At 45.2% G+C, this 17321-nt stretch overlaps 1 protein-coding gene and 1 long non-coding RNA gene across 6 annotated transcripts in view; one reads left to right on the top strand and one right to left on the bottom strand.

The window, feature by feature from the left end:
* The window catches only part of LOC135454600 (uncharacterized), a 46604-nt gene extending 39798 nt beyond the window's left edge, over positions 1–6806 (top strand). The window contains exon 4 of one of the 3 annotated variants that reach the window (XR_010442151.1): positions 6599–6806. This is a non-coding gene — a long non-coding RNA (uncharacterized LOC135454600). Of the gene's footprint in view, positions 1–578; positions 1369–3186; positions 3426–6598 lie in introns of those variants that run through there. The other 2 variants (XR_010442148.1, XR_010442149.1) reach the window with 2 other exon arrangements.
* A 3100-nt stretch (positions 6807–9906) lies between these two features.
* MED13L (mediator complex subunit 13L) overlaps positions 9907–17321 on the bottom strand; it is a 167425-nt gene continuing 160010 nt past the window's right edge. For all 3 annotated transcript variants that reach the window (XM_064726640.1, XM_064726642.1, XM_064726641.1), the window contains 4 exons: positions 16210–16364; positions 14162–14323; positions 13747–13859; positions 9907–12746 (listed from right to left, as the gene is read on the bottom strand). In XM_064726640.1, the coding sequence (XP_064582710.1) occupies positions 12614–12746; positions 13747–13859; positions 14162–14323; positions 16210–16364 (563 nt within the window). In that variant the 3' untranslated portion in view covers positions 9907–12613. The remainder of the gene's footprint in view (positions 12747–13746; positions 13860–14161; positions 14324–16209; positions 16365–17321) is intronic.

Genomic DNA, 17321 nt, shown 5'->3' with positions numbered 1-17321 from the left:
AGGGGGGGAATGCATGCTGCTTCACTCTCTGAGGGAGATTCTTTGGAAGACTGAAGGCCTGATAAAAATCAGGACGTGGGTGGAATGACTGAGTATAGAAAGGGATCAGCTGTAGAAAGAAAATTAACTGAGGTCAGTGGTTGCTACTCTATAAGTGTTGGACTGGCCACCCACTTATTTGATTGCCAAATTTGTGGCTTCACTTTGGGTGCCTAGAGCCAAATTAAAGTGGGATAGCTTCCACAGAAGGGTAGTGGAATTTATCCATGTCCATAGTGTTTCCTGCTGGCTTTCTCAAGACTTTACTTTAGTCTTTTGAAGTGCTTCTAGAAGCCTCCAGAGATGTGTAGCTTTCCACATTAGCTTAACTGGAACCTAAGCCAAAAATCTCATCTCATTTAAAAAAATAATCCAAATTTGACAGCTGAAGGTTTATATTAATAAAAGAAAAAAAAGATTAGGCTTTGCCAAGTGGTCCCCTTTGAGGGCTCCACCTTGAAGTGACAAGTCCCTGGGCTACCTGAGCCAAAGGGTGATAAGATGGATACTCTTTGAAGCTCAATTCTTCCCTGTACCAGGTGTCCCTGCTCCCACTGGATTCACACACTCAGCACCCTGGAAAGAGGAAGCATGTGAAGGATCACAAGTGGATTTCAGTGGGGTACTCCCTCCTGCAGCCAAGGGTTTCTGTCAAGGAATGAGTGGAGCTCTGAACACTCCTGGTCTAATGGAAGGTTCCCTGCCCATGGCAGGAGGATCTTTAAGGTCCCTTCCAGCCCGGGCCATTCTGTGGTAAAGGATTACTGATTCCTGTGAAGGATTGACAGCAGTGCCAGAAGGCAGCTCCACACTTCCTGGTGCCTAGAGAAGGAGCCCTTCCCCTTTTCCCCCAAGTAAGGGTATCCACCTCTTCCTTCTGTACCTGGAAGTGTTGCAGTGGGAGAGTTAAGCAGTTTGTTTGATGTAATCCAAGTCTCAGCAGGTTTGATCTGGCCCTTGTTTGCCACCACAGCACCCTGGATTTACATGTTTAAAACCAAGCCATGTTCTTTGTGCAGCAGCATTGGAAGACTGCTGGGGGGGGGATAAGTTTTACCATCTTTTCACCTCCCATTCAAAAAGGACAAATGGATTATAGGATTGATCTGTACCAGAAGACACATTATTTTTAAAAGCCCCTTTAGAAGGTCCCCCAGTTGGTTTCAGGGTTGTGTAACAGTCCTTTGCCAATCTAATGTACCTTTATATTTGATCGTGAAAAATTTCATATCAGAAAAATGCTCTTTTCCAGACCTAGCTGCAAGGATATCTATTTCCTTCCTCCCTGTACATTTCCTCCCCTCATATTTTATACATGCAAAGGCATATGCATTCTTACTCCTTTCTGCCATCCTTACATGGCTGCAGTTCTGATTTCATTGATTGCACACACCAGTGTCTGCAGAGCTACCTTAAGTAAGTCAAAGCCGTTGGGAATTCAAGGTGAATACATTTTTCTCCTTCAGATACGTTGTTTTAGTTAAAAGCCATTGCGGCTGCTCCATAACAAAACCAGACACAGTGGGCCCCCTTTGTCCGGCCCTTGGCCAAGGTAGCATATATGGATTAAGTGATGAATTGCAAAAAGGGCCTAAAAGCCAAGCTGTAACTTCACAAAAAGGCCATTAAAGGTGAGCACTGTCAGTGAAGTGCCCATTCAGAAGGGCTTTTATGACCCTCGGTGTTCCAGAGACACTCAGGAGCTACAAATGGTTCAGGCTCCCAGACTTGCTGCCCAAGTGACACATCCTCAGCTGAACCTGGCTGGGAGAGCTGCTCCTTGCAGGGATGGGAGTGGGACACTGGCACTATCTACACCCAGCAGGTGAGGAAAAGCAACACCTTAGTCCTGCTCAGACATAAGTCATGAATTTAACCTCAAGGTGAAAAAACTGGGGAGAAAAAAAATGAACATAATATGAAAGCACACACTTTTTGGGCTACTTTTACCTCCTAAACTTCATCCTCATCAATTCTGCATAAAATGTAATTTTGTCTCTTCTTATATATTCCTTCATATGGGTTTCAGTGCATCTATAAAGCATCATAATTTCAATTACTGACACTTCTTTAGGCATGTCTTAGAATTTTGTACAGAGTGGAGGGATTTACATAGCTTAGGTGACAGAAAATAGCTCATCTGTGACTGTAATGTGCACATCCTTTAGTGGCATAAAGCTGCTAGAGGTAAATTGTGCCTGAGTTCCCTTACACTCCATATTAATCTCTAAAATATGAAGGAGAATGAATTAAACCTGAGCCTGATTGTTTCTATCAAGCTTTAAAAACACAGTTCATAGAGCAATAGATTCATTACAAATATTTTGATTGCTCCCTGAAAGAAAAACACGCAACTTTCTTCTTCGTAGGGGAACTGAAGGGAGTGGTTTGTTGACTTCTTCGTGTTGCTTTGAAATCTGTAATTCAGTGCACTTGTGAAATGTTGGATGATGGTTTGAAATAATTTCAACTCAAAGCAAGTAAATCTACCCAGGCTGGAGCATTTGCTACCCCATACAGCCGAAGTGAGCAGTCATTTCTCACCTGGAATCCACAGCTGAGAGGTGTTTTGGGGCAACTGCAGTTTAGCTTGAACTGTGTTCAGCTCTTGGCTGTTTCGTGTTTCAGACAAGACATGTTGAGGGCATTTATTTCTCCACAGCAGCAGCTGCTTTTCTAGTACTGCTTTTCTGAGATCTGAGCTGTCTTTGCTGAGATCCCCTCACTTGGACCTGCACTGGCCCTTCAACCCCAAGTTCCTGCTTTGGTACAGTTGTAATGCTGAGCTGAGATCAGCCCTTTCTCTCTTTCTTTGGCTGGAAGCAGCTGGGTGAACTTTTACCAGTTTGGTTGCAGTTATTTGCTGTGATGCTGCTGCTCCTCCATCAGCAGCTCCCTCCCCAGCACCCAGCCAGACACGGGCTCTGCTCAGCCCTGAGGAAACAGCTCCCCTGGCAGCGTGCCTGTGTTTGGGGCTTCACTCTGACATGTCATAGCCTCACACATTGCTGGGGAGGTGTTGGAAAGGCACCGCAGCCTCTCTCTGAGCGGTGCTCTTTAAACTTTCTACTGATTAGGGGCCTTTTAGCACTCAGCTGCCTTTTCCTAATGGATTTTGCCTTTTCATTGAGACTATTTTTTTTGCAGGCGTTGCCAAAGTAAACAGTCACGGATGGCTATTTGGAAAGCAGGGGAGAGAAGAAAGGGACACAGAGTCAGGACTGGTCCAAATGTGTCCAGACAAGCACTATACATCAGCTGATATGTGTTGGGGGCCAAGTGCTGCCAGAGTTAAAATTTCTGGGAAAAGGAGTCCATTTGTTGAGAGACAGGCAAAACAGATACAATTGCAAGGTCTTCTCTTGGATCAAAGATGCTATGCCTGAATTCTTGAGCCTTTAGGGGGAGCAGGGTGTGAGCTTGGCATTAATCAGCCCCCTTCTGATTTATTTCCAAAGTCTTGAAGTCAGGGGAGGTGTTTGAGTAATTCCAAGCTTACAGAGTTCAAGCATATCAATCCTTCACTGCTCTGAAGCAGATAATTTAGCCTTCAGCCAGCTCACTGTGTGGGAACCTATCAGGCACTGTCCTAAATGAAACTCCCTTCCTCTGCACTGTTCTGGTCAGTGGATATCACACATCTCTGCAGAAGTTCAGAATTTGGTCCAGGCCAACAAAGAAAACTGGGTACAGTGGCTCTGTCCCCAGCTGGATCAGTGTGCTGGTAACTTTTGTGTAGGCCCTGGAGGCACTGCAGAAGTGTTTTAGGGATGTAATATATTTATGGCTTGCATTTTTTATCAGGCTCTGAAAAGAGTTCTAGATTTTACAGTTCCTTCTCTGCTGCCTTGACACAAAGGACAAGAGGAACAAAGCAGACCTTTTGTGTAGGAATATCTTCTTTTCCTGTCCCATCTCCACACTGATTTGCTCCTTAGTTCAGCCAGCTGCTGAATGTCTGCTCTTCTTCCTCCTCAGAATAACTACAAGAGTTCAGACTTCTCGCCTTCAGCTGGGAGTTGTTCCTTGCTGGAAGCTTCAGCATTGTTTCATCTTACAAAGCAGTGAGGGTTCACCTGGCTCCTTCTGGGCAGATGAGCATAATTCATGGACAGAGCTTGGGCTAGTGACAGCTAGACCTGATCAGTTGTCTCAAATGCTTAGGACTCCTGCAGCCTCCTCTCCCCACAGCAGAGTCACCAGAATGTCCAGGGGCAGACTCTCATGTGACTTTGATCCATGCCAGGGATGGATTCCAGATGGATACTTCCCCAGAGTTGGCCTACAGGCATGTTTCACACAGCATTGATGGGGTGTTAACGATGCTAAAATTTCAGCCAAGCTCCTCAGACATGCTGGGTTGGGAATGAGGAGAGGAGTTCTTTAATAGAAACCTGATGTAGACCGGGCACTTCTACCTGCAGCACAGCCAGAGGAGCCATCAGAGCACCTGGAAGAGGGAAGTGAAGGTGCAGCCCCTGGCTGTTACCAACTTACTGAAGCACCAGTGGATCTTGGCATTTCCTAAGCCTCTGGGCCTGGGATGAAGCCATTTTATGGAAGGTGCAGGGTGGTGTGCAAGTGGTGGCTTGATCCTGTGGGGTCTGGAGGGGATTTGCCACCAGGGGCTGTGAGGTGGCCCAGGGCAAAGGGAGCTGAGGGAAGGATCAGGCACATCTCCACAGAGCTGTGGCTGCAGTCCTGCCTCCAGCTCCCTACAGTGCTCTGGGACACACACAGAGCTCAGGACAGTCCTGGGAAGGGGCTCAGGGTCTTCTCCCCTGCCCTCAAGTCCTGCCTGATTCCTGGGGTGGAGACATGCCACAGGCAGAATGGAGATGAGCCATTGGGCTGGGTTTGGGCTGCCTGAGTGGCATTACTACACACCTGTTGGGGTCATTTTTGGCTCAGACATCCCACTTCTTTGTTCCTGAAGTGAATTATCCTGATCTGTATCCTAGTTTAGAGGCCATTCCACATCTGTGTGTTTGGCTTAACGGTTTAGGTTTTGTGTATGTGTCTTACTATGAATTACTTCTGATATTTTATTGGCCAGTTCCACAACATTCTGGGATCTTTCTGTAAGTCTTTGCAGAAGGCTGTAGTTTTTCTTGTCCTAATTAATTTTATGTGATCTTGACTAGAGTTTGCAAACTAATGCTCTGCACTCTGCTGCCTGAGAGCCTTAAAATGAACCAGAGCTCAAGTGAGCCAGTGGCATTGATTGTTACACAGGCAAGGAGTAGCAAAGCCAACAGTTTGCCCAAAATCCCACATTGGTTTGGGCAGCTTTAGAGTTTTGATCTTTCCTCTCCTCTCAAACCCTTTAGCATGCCGTCCTTACTTGCTTATTAAATCTGAAGCTGTTCTTCTGATTAACTGCACCCTTAATAACTGCAAAGCCATTGCTCAGGAGGCTGAAGGGGTGGGCAGTAGTTGCACAGAAACCTGGAACAGCAGTTCCATTCCATGAGTGCTGGCCTCAGGCACTCTGGGGTTATGCATTAACACTGAGTGCCAGTGCCCCTCACCTGCACAGGCACCTTGGGCTGCCATCTCCAAGTCTCCAAAGGAACAGGGAACTGGAATGGAGGAGCCCACACCAGGGTGCTGCACATGGAACAGAGGTCACCCCAAATACCCCTCCCTGATTAGGAATCTGTAGACTATAGCAAAGGATTTGTGCATCCTGAATGGACAGGGGACTCATCCAAGTCACCTAAATAACAGAAGCAGAGAGATTCTGGGAAAATGAGAAAAACATTCTTTCAACTTCTGACTGAATTTGTTTAGGGAGGGAAGGTTATGTTTTGTGGAAAGGGACATTCATTTGTGTGGATATTTCTTTTAAATAAAAGTAACATTTCACTAGTGAAAGGCCCCAGCATCAAAAAACAAGTTAGCAAGATAAAGTGCAAAGAGAAGGGCAAACCAGTGATGATGAGGGCGATGTCCAAGCCAAGGAGGGGTGTCCTCTGTCCCTCTGTTGCCATAAAAGCAACAGGGCCCTTGGTGGTACAAGTTGTTTTCCACTTGGACTCTCCCTGTTGTTTACAGCTCAAGTTACCCTGAGACCAGGCTTGGGCCCATGCAGGTCCCTTTCTGTCCCCTGCCTGTCCCTGGACACTGAGGCGGTGCAGCAGTGTGTGCCATTGCAGTGTGTGCCATTGCTGCATGGGACACTGCAGTGTGTGCCATTGCTGCAGAACCTTCCCCACACACCACAGCCTAACAGGGAGAAAGAAATCCAAGGGCAATTACTTGGAACTGAAACTTTGCTGAAGCCAGGAGCCCAGAGAGCTGCTCACAGCACCGTTCTTTTAGCACTTCCATGGGCCATTACCCTGCTGGGATTAAGAGCCCCCTGCCCTGCCATGCGCACCCTGCCCCATCACCTGCCTCTCCTGGCCTGGCTTTTCCCCAGGCACTAATGAAATTACCACCGAGACTGATTACAAGTAGGGTGGAGCACTTTGACCAATGAACCCACACCTGCTCGCGTGGTTGACCTTTAATGATCCAGCTCTGTAGCTCTGCAGTTTAATTTGTTTTTTTAAAGCCTGGTTTAGGGAGAAGCTGGAGTTTCATTTGCCATCAAAACATGACCCCTGCTGGAGGACCAAGGATGTGACTTTCAGTTATTCCTATGGACAACCCCACACAGAGAATGGCACAGATATGTGATTAATGTGATATGATACAGCTGTCACTGGCTGCAGGAAATCACAGTCAACTAAAAAACGGTTGGCTTAAGAAGACTTCTTATTCACCCAACTCTAAAGGTAAAAAAGTTTTTCTGGATATTGTTTTTTGGTAGGTGGATTGTGATTTGGGTTTTATTTTTGGGCTTTTTTTCATGCATGTGATTGTGTTCTACAGAATTGCAGGAACCAGTGAGCTTTCCTGCAGAGCTCTGTGTGTGTGTGTAATTTTTTTTTTAATGAGGGTTCTGGAAATTAAATCTTCTGGCAGAAAGTTCTCAAACACTCATAGTAGCAGCAGTGCATTTGAGGATGTAGTTTGTTCCTAGATTTATACCAGCCTGACATTTTCCCAATGGCAAAATATTTAAATAAAAACAAAGAGAGTGTCAGGCTGGTAAGGAGTTTTTTAAACATATGTCTAATTTAGTGTGTAAGGAAAATAAATTCCACTTGTGAGGGCCCTAGGCCTGCCCTGGTTGCCACGTGGGCTGCAGCAGTTCCCTGCTGGCCTGGCTGTGTCTTTTAAAAGGGCCCAGCTGGAGTGAGCATCACTGCCTGGGGAGCAGCTGATGTTGCTGGGTAGATGACAGAGGTCCTGCAGGGGCAGGTATTGCTGAAATGAAACATCTGTCCAACAGGAAAAGGTGTGTGTGCTGTGGGAAGGAACCCACATTCCTGGGATGTGAAGGTGGAGGAGGTGGCTGGGTACCAGGGGCTGGCTAAGAGCTGAAAGCTTTGGGGAACAGAGGAGGTGTCAACAGCAGAGGCTGCTGTAGTATCCTCAGGGCCACATCAGAGTGGCTGTGGAATGGGACCAGAGCCTGTGGGGACACCAGAGGGAGCAGTGAATTCCAGTGGGTGTTGCAGGACCACAAAACTTGTTCCTGTAGAGAGAGTCCCCAGCGGTGCCATGTCCTGCTGGTTTGGTGCAAAGGGGCCTTTTGTGCTAAGCTGGTTTTTAACCATGATTCTGAGAGGTTTCAATAAGTAGCTCTTACTTATTACAAAAGCTGATGTTTATCAGATAAAGGAGCATGTGCTGTATGGTTTTGGCTTCTATCAGCTGTACTGGAGATGTGTGTCCATGGCTGCAGGGGCTGACAGGGCCTGGCATGTAACAGAGCAGGAGCTGCTCATACAGAATGGCTCAGACTGGAGCCTGCCCTGCCGGGAGCAGAGCTCCTGAGATCCCAGCACTGACAGCTCAGGGCAGCCTGAATTCCCAGCTGGCCTCACACAGACACTGGGGCCATCTTCTTCCAGGCCTCTGCAGAATATTTCAGGCTGCAAACAGCCCGGAGGTTTCCATAGCCCTTGGGGTGTGCTGTGGGATTGCTCCTTTGATACCTGGTAGGGGAACAGCCAGTGAAGCACAAACCAGCAGTGCCACATCAACTTCTGTCCAAGGGTTAAGGTTCAGGGTCAAAATAGGGAAGTGGAAGCTGCATAATTTTATAAATCCTGTTTTGTTGTCAAAGACCAAAGCCTTCCTGTTTGGGGATGCAGGGCTGTTCCATTTCCACTGTAAATGGTGACACTGCCCATAAACCTCATGTTTACTTCACTATTTCTGATGCTTTCTACATGTGCTGAAATAGCTTTCAAGTTGCAATGACATTTTGTCAAAAATAGAGATGGCAGTTGGGAAAGGAAAAGTAGTTTAATGTCAGCCTAATCTTAAAAAGCATTTTCTTTACTGGAGTTAAAGAGCTGAGTCCATCACCACAGCATTGCACACACTTGTAGATATTCCATTATTGTTACAAATCAACTGAGATTTCAGTTTTTCATTCAGGTTTTCCTTACAGTCCTCATGGAATGGAATATTTAATTGGTAGATTTTGTCTGTGAAGCCGGTGAATTAGACACAAAGTAATCTCCATGCAACAAATACTGCTCTGCAGTAATTCCAGGTACTTGCAGCTCTCACAGGAAAAGACCAAAATGTAAGTGTTCTGTACAACCTTGGATAGGGTAATTGAACAGTGTCATTTAGTACCATAATTTACAGTAGTACAGTGAACTAAAAGATACAAGCCTGAAAGTTAAAAAGAAAAAAACGTAAAGTCTTAGGGATTATTTTTGTAAGTATTTGAATTCAGAACTAAGAAGCACCAAAATTCAAGTGGACAAGAAATAACATCTACTGAGGAAATCCCAAATGGCCATTGAAGAGGCATGGAAAGGAGTGGCAGTTCCTCCATCCAGTCACTGGAGATGTCATGGGAGGCTCATGTGGGCTCCAGCTATTATGGAAAATTAGTTCTTTCAGGATAATTTTTAAGGGAGTGAGCCACAAAGATCACCTGTGAGACACTTGGAGTCTGCAGAAACTCCTCCATCCCCTTTTGCCAGCCAGCACTGCTGTAACAGGGGCTGTCCCTGCAGCCTGGGGTGGCACAGCTGGCTCCAGCCACCCCACACATCCCAGGATGGTACAGCTGGATCCCTCCCCCTTGTCCCAGGATGGCACAGCTGGCTCCAATCCCCACCCCTCCACATCCTGGGATGTCACAGCTGTTCATTAAATGGCATTTTTGGCACTTCTATATTTGGGAATGACTCTGCTAATCCCTGAGTGTCTCGCTCTGAACAGACCTCCTGGGGTGCAACAGTCCCTGCACCCAGCAGTTACACTTAGCACAGAATCCACAATTAGCACAGAATCTCAGAGCAGCCTGAGCTGGGAGGGACCCACAAGGATCATGGAGTCCATCCAGCTCCTGTGGGCCGGGGATTCTGCAGCTGCTCTGGGAGGCCTGAGGCCGTGGCTCTGGTCCCTCAGCCACCATGGCCCTGTCCCCATCCCTGTGCAGGGAGAGGGGCCAGGCCTGACCTGCCCCTGACAGCTCGGTTGGAGACTCACCTGCTGCACATGGAGAAGTTCATCCATCGCTGATGGACCCCGGGTTTGGATTTGCCCATGGAAAGCAGCCACTGCTCCTGTGGCACTGGATTATCCCAGGCTGCTCCCACCCACCCCTCTGGCAGGATTGTCCATCCTTGGCATCACTGACATCCCTGTCCCCTCACAACAGCCATGGTTTGGAACATTTCATTCCAGTTCCAGTCACAGCCCTGGATCTGCACCTTGCAATTCCTTCCCTGGGAATGCCAGAACTCAAAGCTCAATACAAGAATAAAACTGCACCAACAGTTTCAGTAATTCAATAATTTATTCATCTAAAAAAGTGTGTAAAAGTATATAGCTCTCATCCACAAGGTATATATGAATGACATTTAAAATGGAGGTCTTTTATTATTATTGTTTCTTTTTATCAAAGTCTTTTTTAGTGTATTGTACCAGCGATATACTGTAGATTTAAAATGAACTTCACATTTTTTTTTGTTTTCTTTCAAATTGTCGGCTATATATAAAAGAAGCTCACTGCAAAATGCTCAGAGGAAAAAAAAAAAGAAAACAAAAAGAAATTCAGAACTCCCCAGAAATGTACAGCTTTTACATTTAAAAAAGGTTCTGAAATATACATACAAGCATGCTGGACATTCCCCACCCTCCCGCTCCCTTTAGCTCAAACAACTGTAATAATAATTCTGATTTAGGCATGATTTTCCAAAGTTAGAAATAAAAAAAAAAATAATAACTTTCTTCACTCTGTAGGAAAGCCAGGGCTTGTACATTTCAGATTAATTCAGTAAAAAACTCACAAGTAAAATAATGCATATTTAAGAGAAATATTATACAGAACTTCTCACACTGAAGTACATAAGATTTTTCTTTAAAATCTATTGCCATTCATTTATTTTGCACAAAAACGTATAAATATGTCACCAGCTTCTCTTAACTTAAAAAAATTAAATAAAAGACACCAGATGAAAACTACTCCTTGCTGCCCTTTTTTTAATTTCTAATTTTTGCTTAGAACCAGGTTTGTGGGGAAGAAACACCCCTGGATAAAAACGGCCCATTTAAAAACAATAAGCAAAATAATAATCCAAAGTTCAGATGAATCCTGGGAACAAATAACCCCCAAATGGTAAAAGATTACAAATGTCTACTTTACATTGTTTTCCTCCCCAAGTTAAATTTTTTTATACAAGTTTACAATCTTCATCTTTTTATGCTCTTCAAAAGGCCTTGAGAATTTTCTTTTCTGATTAAGAAAAAATAGTACTGCAATATTTTTAAAGTCAATTTTACACTGTACACATTAGATACAAATGGTTTGATATCAGATTTTTTTAACCTATACATTGCAAAGAGGACACCCACACGGAGGGGTGGAGCAGGGAAGGAAAGAATCCATTTACAGGTTCCTCTCCTGCCTTCACCTTCTCATTACACAAGCAATTCTTTTTTTTTTCTTTTATTATTTTATATAATTTGTTTTAAATGTTACATTATCTCAAGAAAAATACTTTTTAAAATCATAGAATTTCATTTTTTTTAACCAGAACATGAAAGTCTTTTGGAAGAACTCTAAACTTGGTAGTTTTTCTTCACAGCCAGGGGAGGGGTCACCCAGCCTGATCCAAGTGCCTGACCCTGGCCCCCTCCTGCTGCCCAGTGCACCCCCAGAAATGAGGGAATGGGGCTGGAATAGGAACCCCTGGGAGCCTGGAATGAAGGAGTCATAAAAATACTTCAATTAGCCATTAACCTTCCCAATGGCGATCATTTCATTAAACAAAGTAACTTTGCCACCACAGTGGTGTAACTTCAAGTACTAATTTAATGATATAATTTTTAAAAATTATTTCTTTGAAATAATATTCCTATAGTCAGAAAAAATACACCAGATTTGTGACTGATTTAGTGTAAACAAAAACCGTATTTTTGGATATGTACATGGACGAGTCTGCCCAGAATTCAAGGGCGACTTGGCTTTCAGTAAATACTTTTCTAGCATCACTAAATTTACTGGAAATATATTTCAATCATAGCTCTACAATAGAATAATTTGCCACTTTCCACTTGCCCTGAACTGGGCTTTAAAGTATTTTTTTCCTCCCTACCTCCCTCTCACTCTTCTCCCTTAGGTAGTGTTGTCCTTCATTAAACACTGGCCATTCCTTGCTTTAACCAGGCTAAACACAGGGGAGAATTCCTTAAAATACAAGATATCCTTACCAGAACACATTTCCCTTCCCAGACTTTGATTGTTATGAGCTTCTTTTGATTTCCAGGTCAGAAGAGTGAGAGGTCTGTAGATAAATAACCCTACAGTGGAACGGAGCTGGATTTTTAAGGTATTTCTACTGTTCCTGGTCCTTTATAATTTAATCCCTCCCCTCCCCAAACCTAAAAATAAATAAAGTATCTCCAGACCATTCATATCTACATGGACAGGTAACAAATGCATGCATTCATCCCAATCCACTCTGACAGGAACTCCAGGTAGACAGAAAACTCCAATATTTATACGAGACTACAACTGTGTGGTTTTGTGTTTGTGGTTTTTTCTTCCTGCAAAGTCCCAGTTTACGACGATCAAACAACAAAACACCCGAACTGGTCACTACAAGGTGGTTTTTACTCGGAGGGCTGACACTGCTTGTGGGTCTTTATCAGTTCCTAATGCAAAAAGATCCTGTAGTCTTCCTTAAAAAAATAAAATATTAAAAAAAATAATCACGCTGACCAGTAGTTACTGAGCCACCAAACTAACACTGGCTTGAGGTTACTCTGTGTTCACTGTTCTTGGATGTTCCCAGATTTTGGACTGAAGCTGCCAGAGATGTTAATGGGTAGTTTAGTTTTGAACACTGCAGAATTCACATGTGCTTTTGGAGGAACAGAAGCACAGCACAGGACTGGTCTGAAGAGAAGCAAACGGAGCTCTTTGCAGGTCGTGGCACGTTCCCGGGCGGAGGGGAGAAGCAGCCAGAAGAACAAGTGCTTGTGTGTCCTACAGGATGTTCATGATGGCGTTGTAGAGCTGGGTGAGCACCACGAAGTGCACGGGCAGGCAGGAGCTGCGGTCCTGCGTGGCCGGGTTACACGTGAGCCAGGACAGGGCGTTGTACTGCTCCAGCACGAACCTGCACAGGAGGCACACACATCACAGCCTGCTCTGGGGGTGTTAGGGGCTCTCCTGGACCTGCACCCTGACAGGGCTGCCAGTGTGTTGGCAAAGGAGGAACCTCACTGAAAAGCAGGAGGGTTCAGCTTTGCTATGTCTGAACCATTTGCACAAAGGCCCTCCCAAACACACACAGACTCCAGACTCACAGTGGTTCAAATGGCACTGCTGTCCAAGCCTTGGGGATTGAACACCTCTGCCTCTCTGTGCACCCTGTGTTTGCTCACACTGTTCCTGTGATCCTCTATCTAATTGCAATTTCTCATCTTGGAACTTGTGTCTGTTGCATCTCTTCCTTTCTCTGTCCAATGCATTCTCATTTTACTCAATACCTGGGACACCTGTGAGAGCTCAGTCCTCCAACAGGATGCAAATTAATATCTTCTAGAATAGTACACCCCCAATTTCCTTAGATAGGACATTCCTGTTCCCTGCTGATGTTTGTTTGTTCACTCGGCTGTCCCTCACTGTGTGCTCTCACCACACAGATCTGTGTCCAGTCCCCACACCATCCTGAACAATAAAACACACACCCTACCTGCATTCAGGAACAGTGTCTCCTTTATACCCCAATCCCTGCACAGTAGCATCAGGGAGTGCTTTTATCTCCTCCTACAAATCCATTGGGTTTGGTAAGATAATGGAATGGCACAGCTCAGATTAGATGCCAGGGGAACAGAGCAGTCTGGGTGGGGGGAAAACCATGATGTCCCCCTGGCAAGGTTGAGCTGTTCTGAGTTTGCTTGGCATCATTGTGCACAGCAGAGGGAAACCCACAGAATTCCTCCTCAAAGTCCTGCTCTGGCATCTTGGAGGAGGAAATGCCCCAAGACACATAGGGCATGGCAGGGCTAAAACGTGCAGGTAAGTAATTGTGATAGGTTGGAAAGGTTACTCTGAAACCACTGAGCTCAGTCCCCTAATGTTTAGAGCAGAAATGAAAACCTAAAAGGTGTTACCTCAAGACATCTGATGTAGTCTTAGAGTCGAGGGGGTGAGGAACTCGCTGAGAATTTCTGGCAGGTAGAAGCTCGTCTGTCTGCGCTACAGAGATGTGGTGATGGAGAGAGGCCTGTGCAGAGGGAAAGAGCAAAAATTAACTTCTCATACAGCAGGTACTGCTAAAGATTCCCAAGAAACATCCATTGTGAATCACTTCAGGACAGCGTGGGAAGTTGGCAGTTCTGTGGTGAACCCCCCATGACCACGTGTATTTCCAAATTAATGGTAACAATTTTGAATAAACAGACTGGAGTTCTGCAGTTCTGGAGTGAGAGGTCTCAGGTTACTCTGACACCACAGACTCCAACTTAGGCTTTTACAGGCATGGAAACAGCAATGGATAATGAGTGCTCCATGTGGAGTATGACAGACCTTCAGGAAGAGGGGACACTGGTTCTGTGCCTGAGGACAGGAGGACCAGAACCACTGCGGGAGGTTCTCCGCTTTGGCAGTCGACACAAAGTAGCCCAGAGCCAGGGGCTGCTGCTTCAGCTCCTCAGGGGCTTCTCTGGAGAGGAGACGTTCACCTTGGCTCTGCAAGACAGGGAAAAGGCAGCTCTGGGGTGCTGTCAATGCAGCCCACTCCTGGAACGGTGACTTCATTTGCTAATTACTGTCCTGTGACAAATGAGCCCTCCTTTAGTCAGTCAGGAATCTCAGTCAAAGTTACCCAGGCCCTGCCTTATTCCCCTGTGGTTGGGTTCTCCAGGCTTATGTTTCAGAAACACTGTAGATTCCTAAACAGCTGGGAGAGCAATTCACTTCATCCATAAATGTCAATAGGTTAAGAAAAAAAGGCAAAGATTCCACAGCACAGAAAGCAGCTCAATTACAAATCCCTCCCTGCCAATCCCTTCCAGTGGGTCTGCACAGGAATCTAAGGCAGGAAAAAAGCCTGGAGCAGGGGCAAGGGAGCCCAGCACACGGGGCTGGTGCCCAGCCATCAATTATTGCCCTGACCCCAGGCCCACGGGGGGATGATCACACACTGCTGCTCTGCTAAAGCCAAACATTACACTGCAATTACCAGGCCTGGCTTAATGGTTAATGGGAATTACTCGGGTTCAGCTGGAAGGGGCTTGTCCAGGGCCCTGGGCTCAGGCCATGAACCTCCCAGGGCTGCTCCCAATGGATGCAGCTCCACTGAAGGCAAGCTCTGCATAGCAGTGGGCCAGAATGGATTGCTGAGGGAACTGGGGAGGGAGAAAGTGAGGAGTTTTGATTTATGGCTGCAGGGTTTGGCAGCAGAATTTAGAAGTTTTCATTTGCCCACACACCAGTCTGGAATAACTGGGACAGCAATGTGCTGTTATCAAGCCTTTGATGGGAGAGTTACACAATCCACACAAGGTGGTTGTGGACTGAGCTCACAAAATACAGGGTTAGTATTTCTGTGGCTGAGGCAGGAGGCATTTCTCCCTCACTGACTGTATTAAAGCTGAACTGAGGCGTTTTGGCAGAGTTTGCAAGGGAAACTTGCAAACTTCTTTCTACTTCCAGGGGTGAAACTACCACCATTTAGTCAGTTGTGTTCAGGAGTTAGAATGCTGATCTGGAGATGTCAAAAATGATATAAAAGTTACCCTGTTTCTCTCATGAAATACTCTATTATTTAGTAAAGAAGTAATATGCTACTACTTCCAAGTTAATACTTCTAGAACAAAACTTCACAGAAACTTGCAAATCACAGAACTTCAACCTAATTGCGATGGAAACCATTTTAAGAGATCAGCTCAGTCTTATGTGATTAAATGTAGGAGTGAAAGAGTTCCCTCAAACCTGATCCAAGCTAAGCCAATTCAAAAAAAACCCCATGAATTACTGAAAATAATTTGCATTTTAAGTAATCACTGATGTTGGAACTGACTTTATAAAAGCCACTTCAAACAAAAATAACTCCCAAACGCTGTGTGCTCTGGGCTAAATATTCCTAAGAAAACAACATCTGCATAACCATCCAGCACCTGCGGAGTTTCCATGGGCAGAGTTTCATCACTGGGAGAATTCTCTCCCTCCTGCCTCCCCTGAAATGCATGGGAACAGGGCTGTCACAGCTTCCCTTCTCTCCAAGACTTGTCACTTCATGCCAGAGACATTCCAGAGGATTTTCCAGGAGGGAATGGATGAGTACAGATTAAATCTATGCAGGGTCATCAGCTATGGCTGTGCCACACCAAAATAAAGCTGCTCTCCTACTGCTCTCTCCCCCTCAATCATCAACCAGCAATTAACTTGGAGGGTGCAAACAGCCATGGCAGAGACACCTCCAGCAGTATTTAACCTTCAATTGTAAACTAAGTTTTGCTTGCTGTTGAGCTAATTATGTGTCAGGATCTAAAGGAAAAAGATTTTGTTGGAGGATTTGGGTCTTTCTTTGTATTTTATTTTAAGTGCTGTTCCCTGTGGTGCTGCAGCCTTACCCTGCTGTGATGGTAGTGAGATCCCACTCCAGTGCCAGATGGTGATCCAGGGGAAGGAACTGGGGAGGAATTTGGTGAAGAGTGAAGATTCCCTGTTATCAAAATTCTAATGTCATTGTCCATGTCATCTGGGAATGGGAGGTCAAACATGTCATCTGAAAAGGAAAAGAAAGGAAAATAATTTCCAATGTGCTATACTCTTTTCTCCAAGAAATTTTTATAATTTATTACCTTTCCCTTTAATTTATTGACTTTCCCTTTTTTCTTTTACATACTCCCAAGATAGATGAAAGCAGAGATAAAAAATTTAATGTTTAATCCCCCTTAGAACCTTTGACTGCAACCACACAGACATAAAAGGGAGAGTTGGCAGGCAGCTATTGGGATAATGAGTTTTAGCAGTGGCCACAGAGCAAACAGAATTCCCATTGTAGCACCTCCATAAAATCCAGACTGAATTTTGTAACAGAATAACTGACACCTCTGTGCAGTTGGTCACAGAGACCCCTAAACACTAAACCCCTAAAACTTGGAATCATCACACACAGCTCCAGGTGCTGCTCCTCAGGCTCCCAGAGCTGCACACCAGCTCCAACCTCTGGGAACAGCCCCGGCAGCTCCAGGGAAACTGCCCCTGGAATCTGTGAGGACAGCAAGGCCTTCCTCACAGCAAGGGACTCGTGATTCTTTCAGACACTGCACCAGGATCCCCAACAAAGCAGCCTTCATATCCCACTTTCACCTCAGGAGTTCCACACAGCTCGTTAGTATAATCAGCTGGATTAATTTGGTTTATGTTAATATAGGGGGAGGGCTAAAGATACAGGGAAGATGTGTTTGCTTTATGCATTCTATTACTCATCATCTGCACACAGGTTACAATACTCTGAGTAAGTTATGGGAGAGAAGGATATGGCACCATCAACACAGCCAAAAATTACAGCACCACAATATGGTTTACAGGGTTTTTCTTATCCAGATTTCTCAGCAGGTGAAGAAATCCAAGTGTATGCTGCCATTTAAAGTACATTTTAGTGGGTAGACACATACAGTGGGAGCTGTCTGAATTAACTGCATTAATTAGAAATGTAACCAAATTTATACTAAAACAC

Source organism: Zonotrichia leucophrys, chromosome 15, assembly GCF_028769735.1.
Source record: "Zonotrichia leucophrys gambelii isolate GWCS_2022_RI chromosome 15, RI_Zleu_2.0, whole genome shotgun sequence".
NCBI lineage: Eukaryota > Metazoa > Chordata > Aves > Passeriformes > Passerellidae > Zonotrichia > Zonotrichia leucophrys.
The sequence above is the reverse complement of the archived record's forward strand: the minus strand, read 5'-3'. Positions and strand labels throughout refer to the sequence as shown.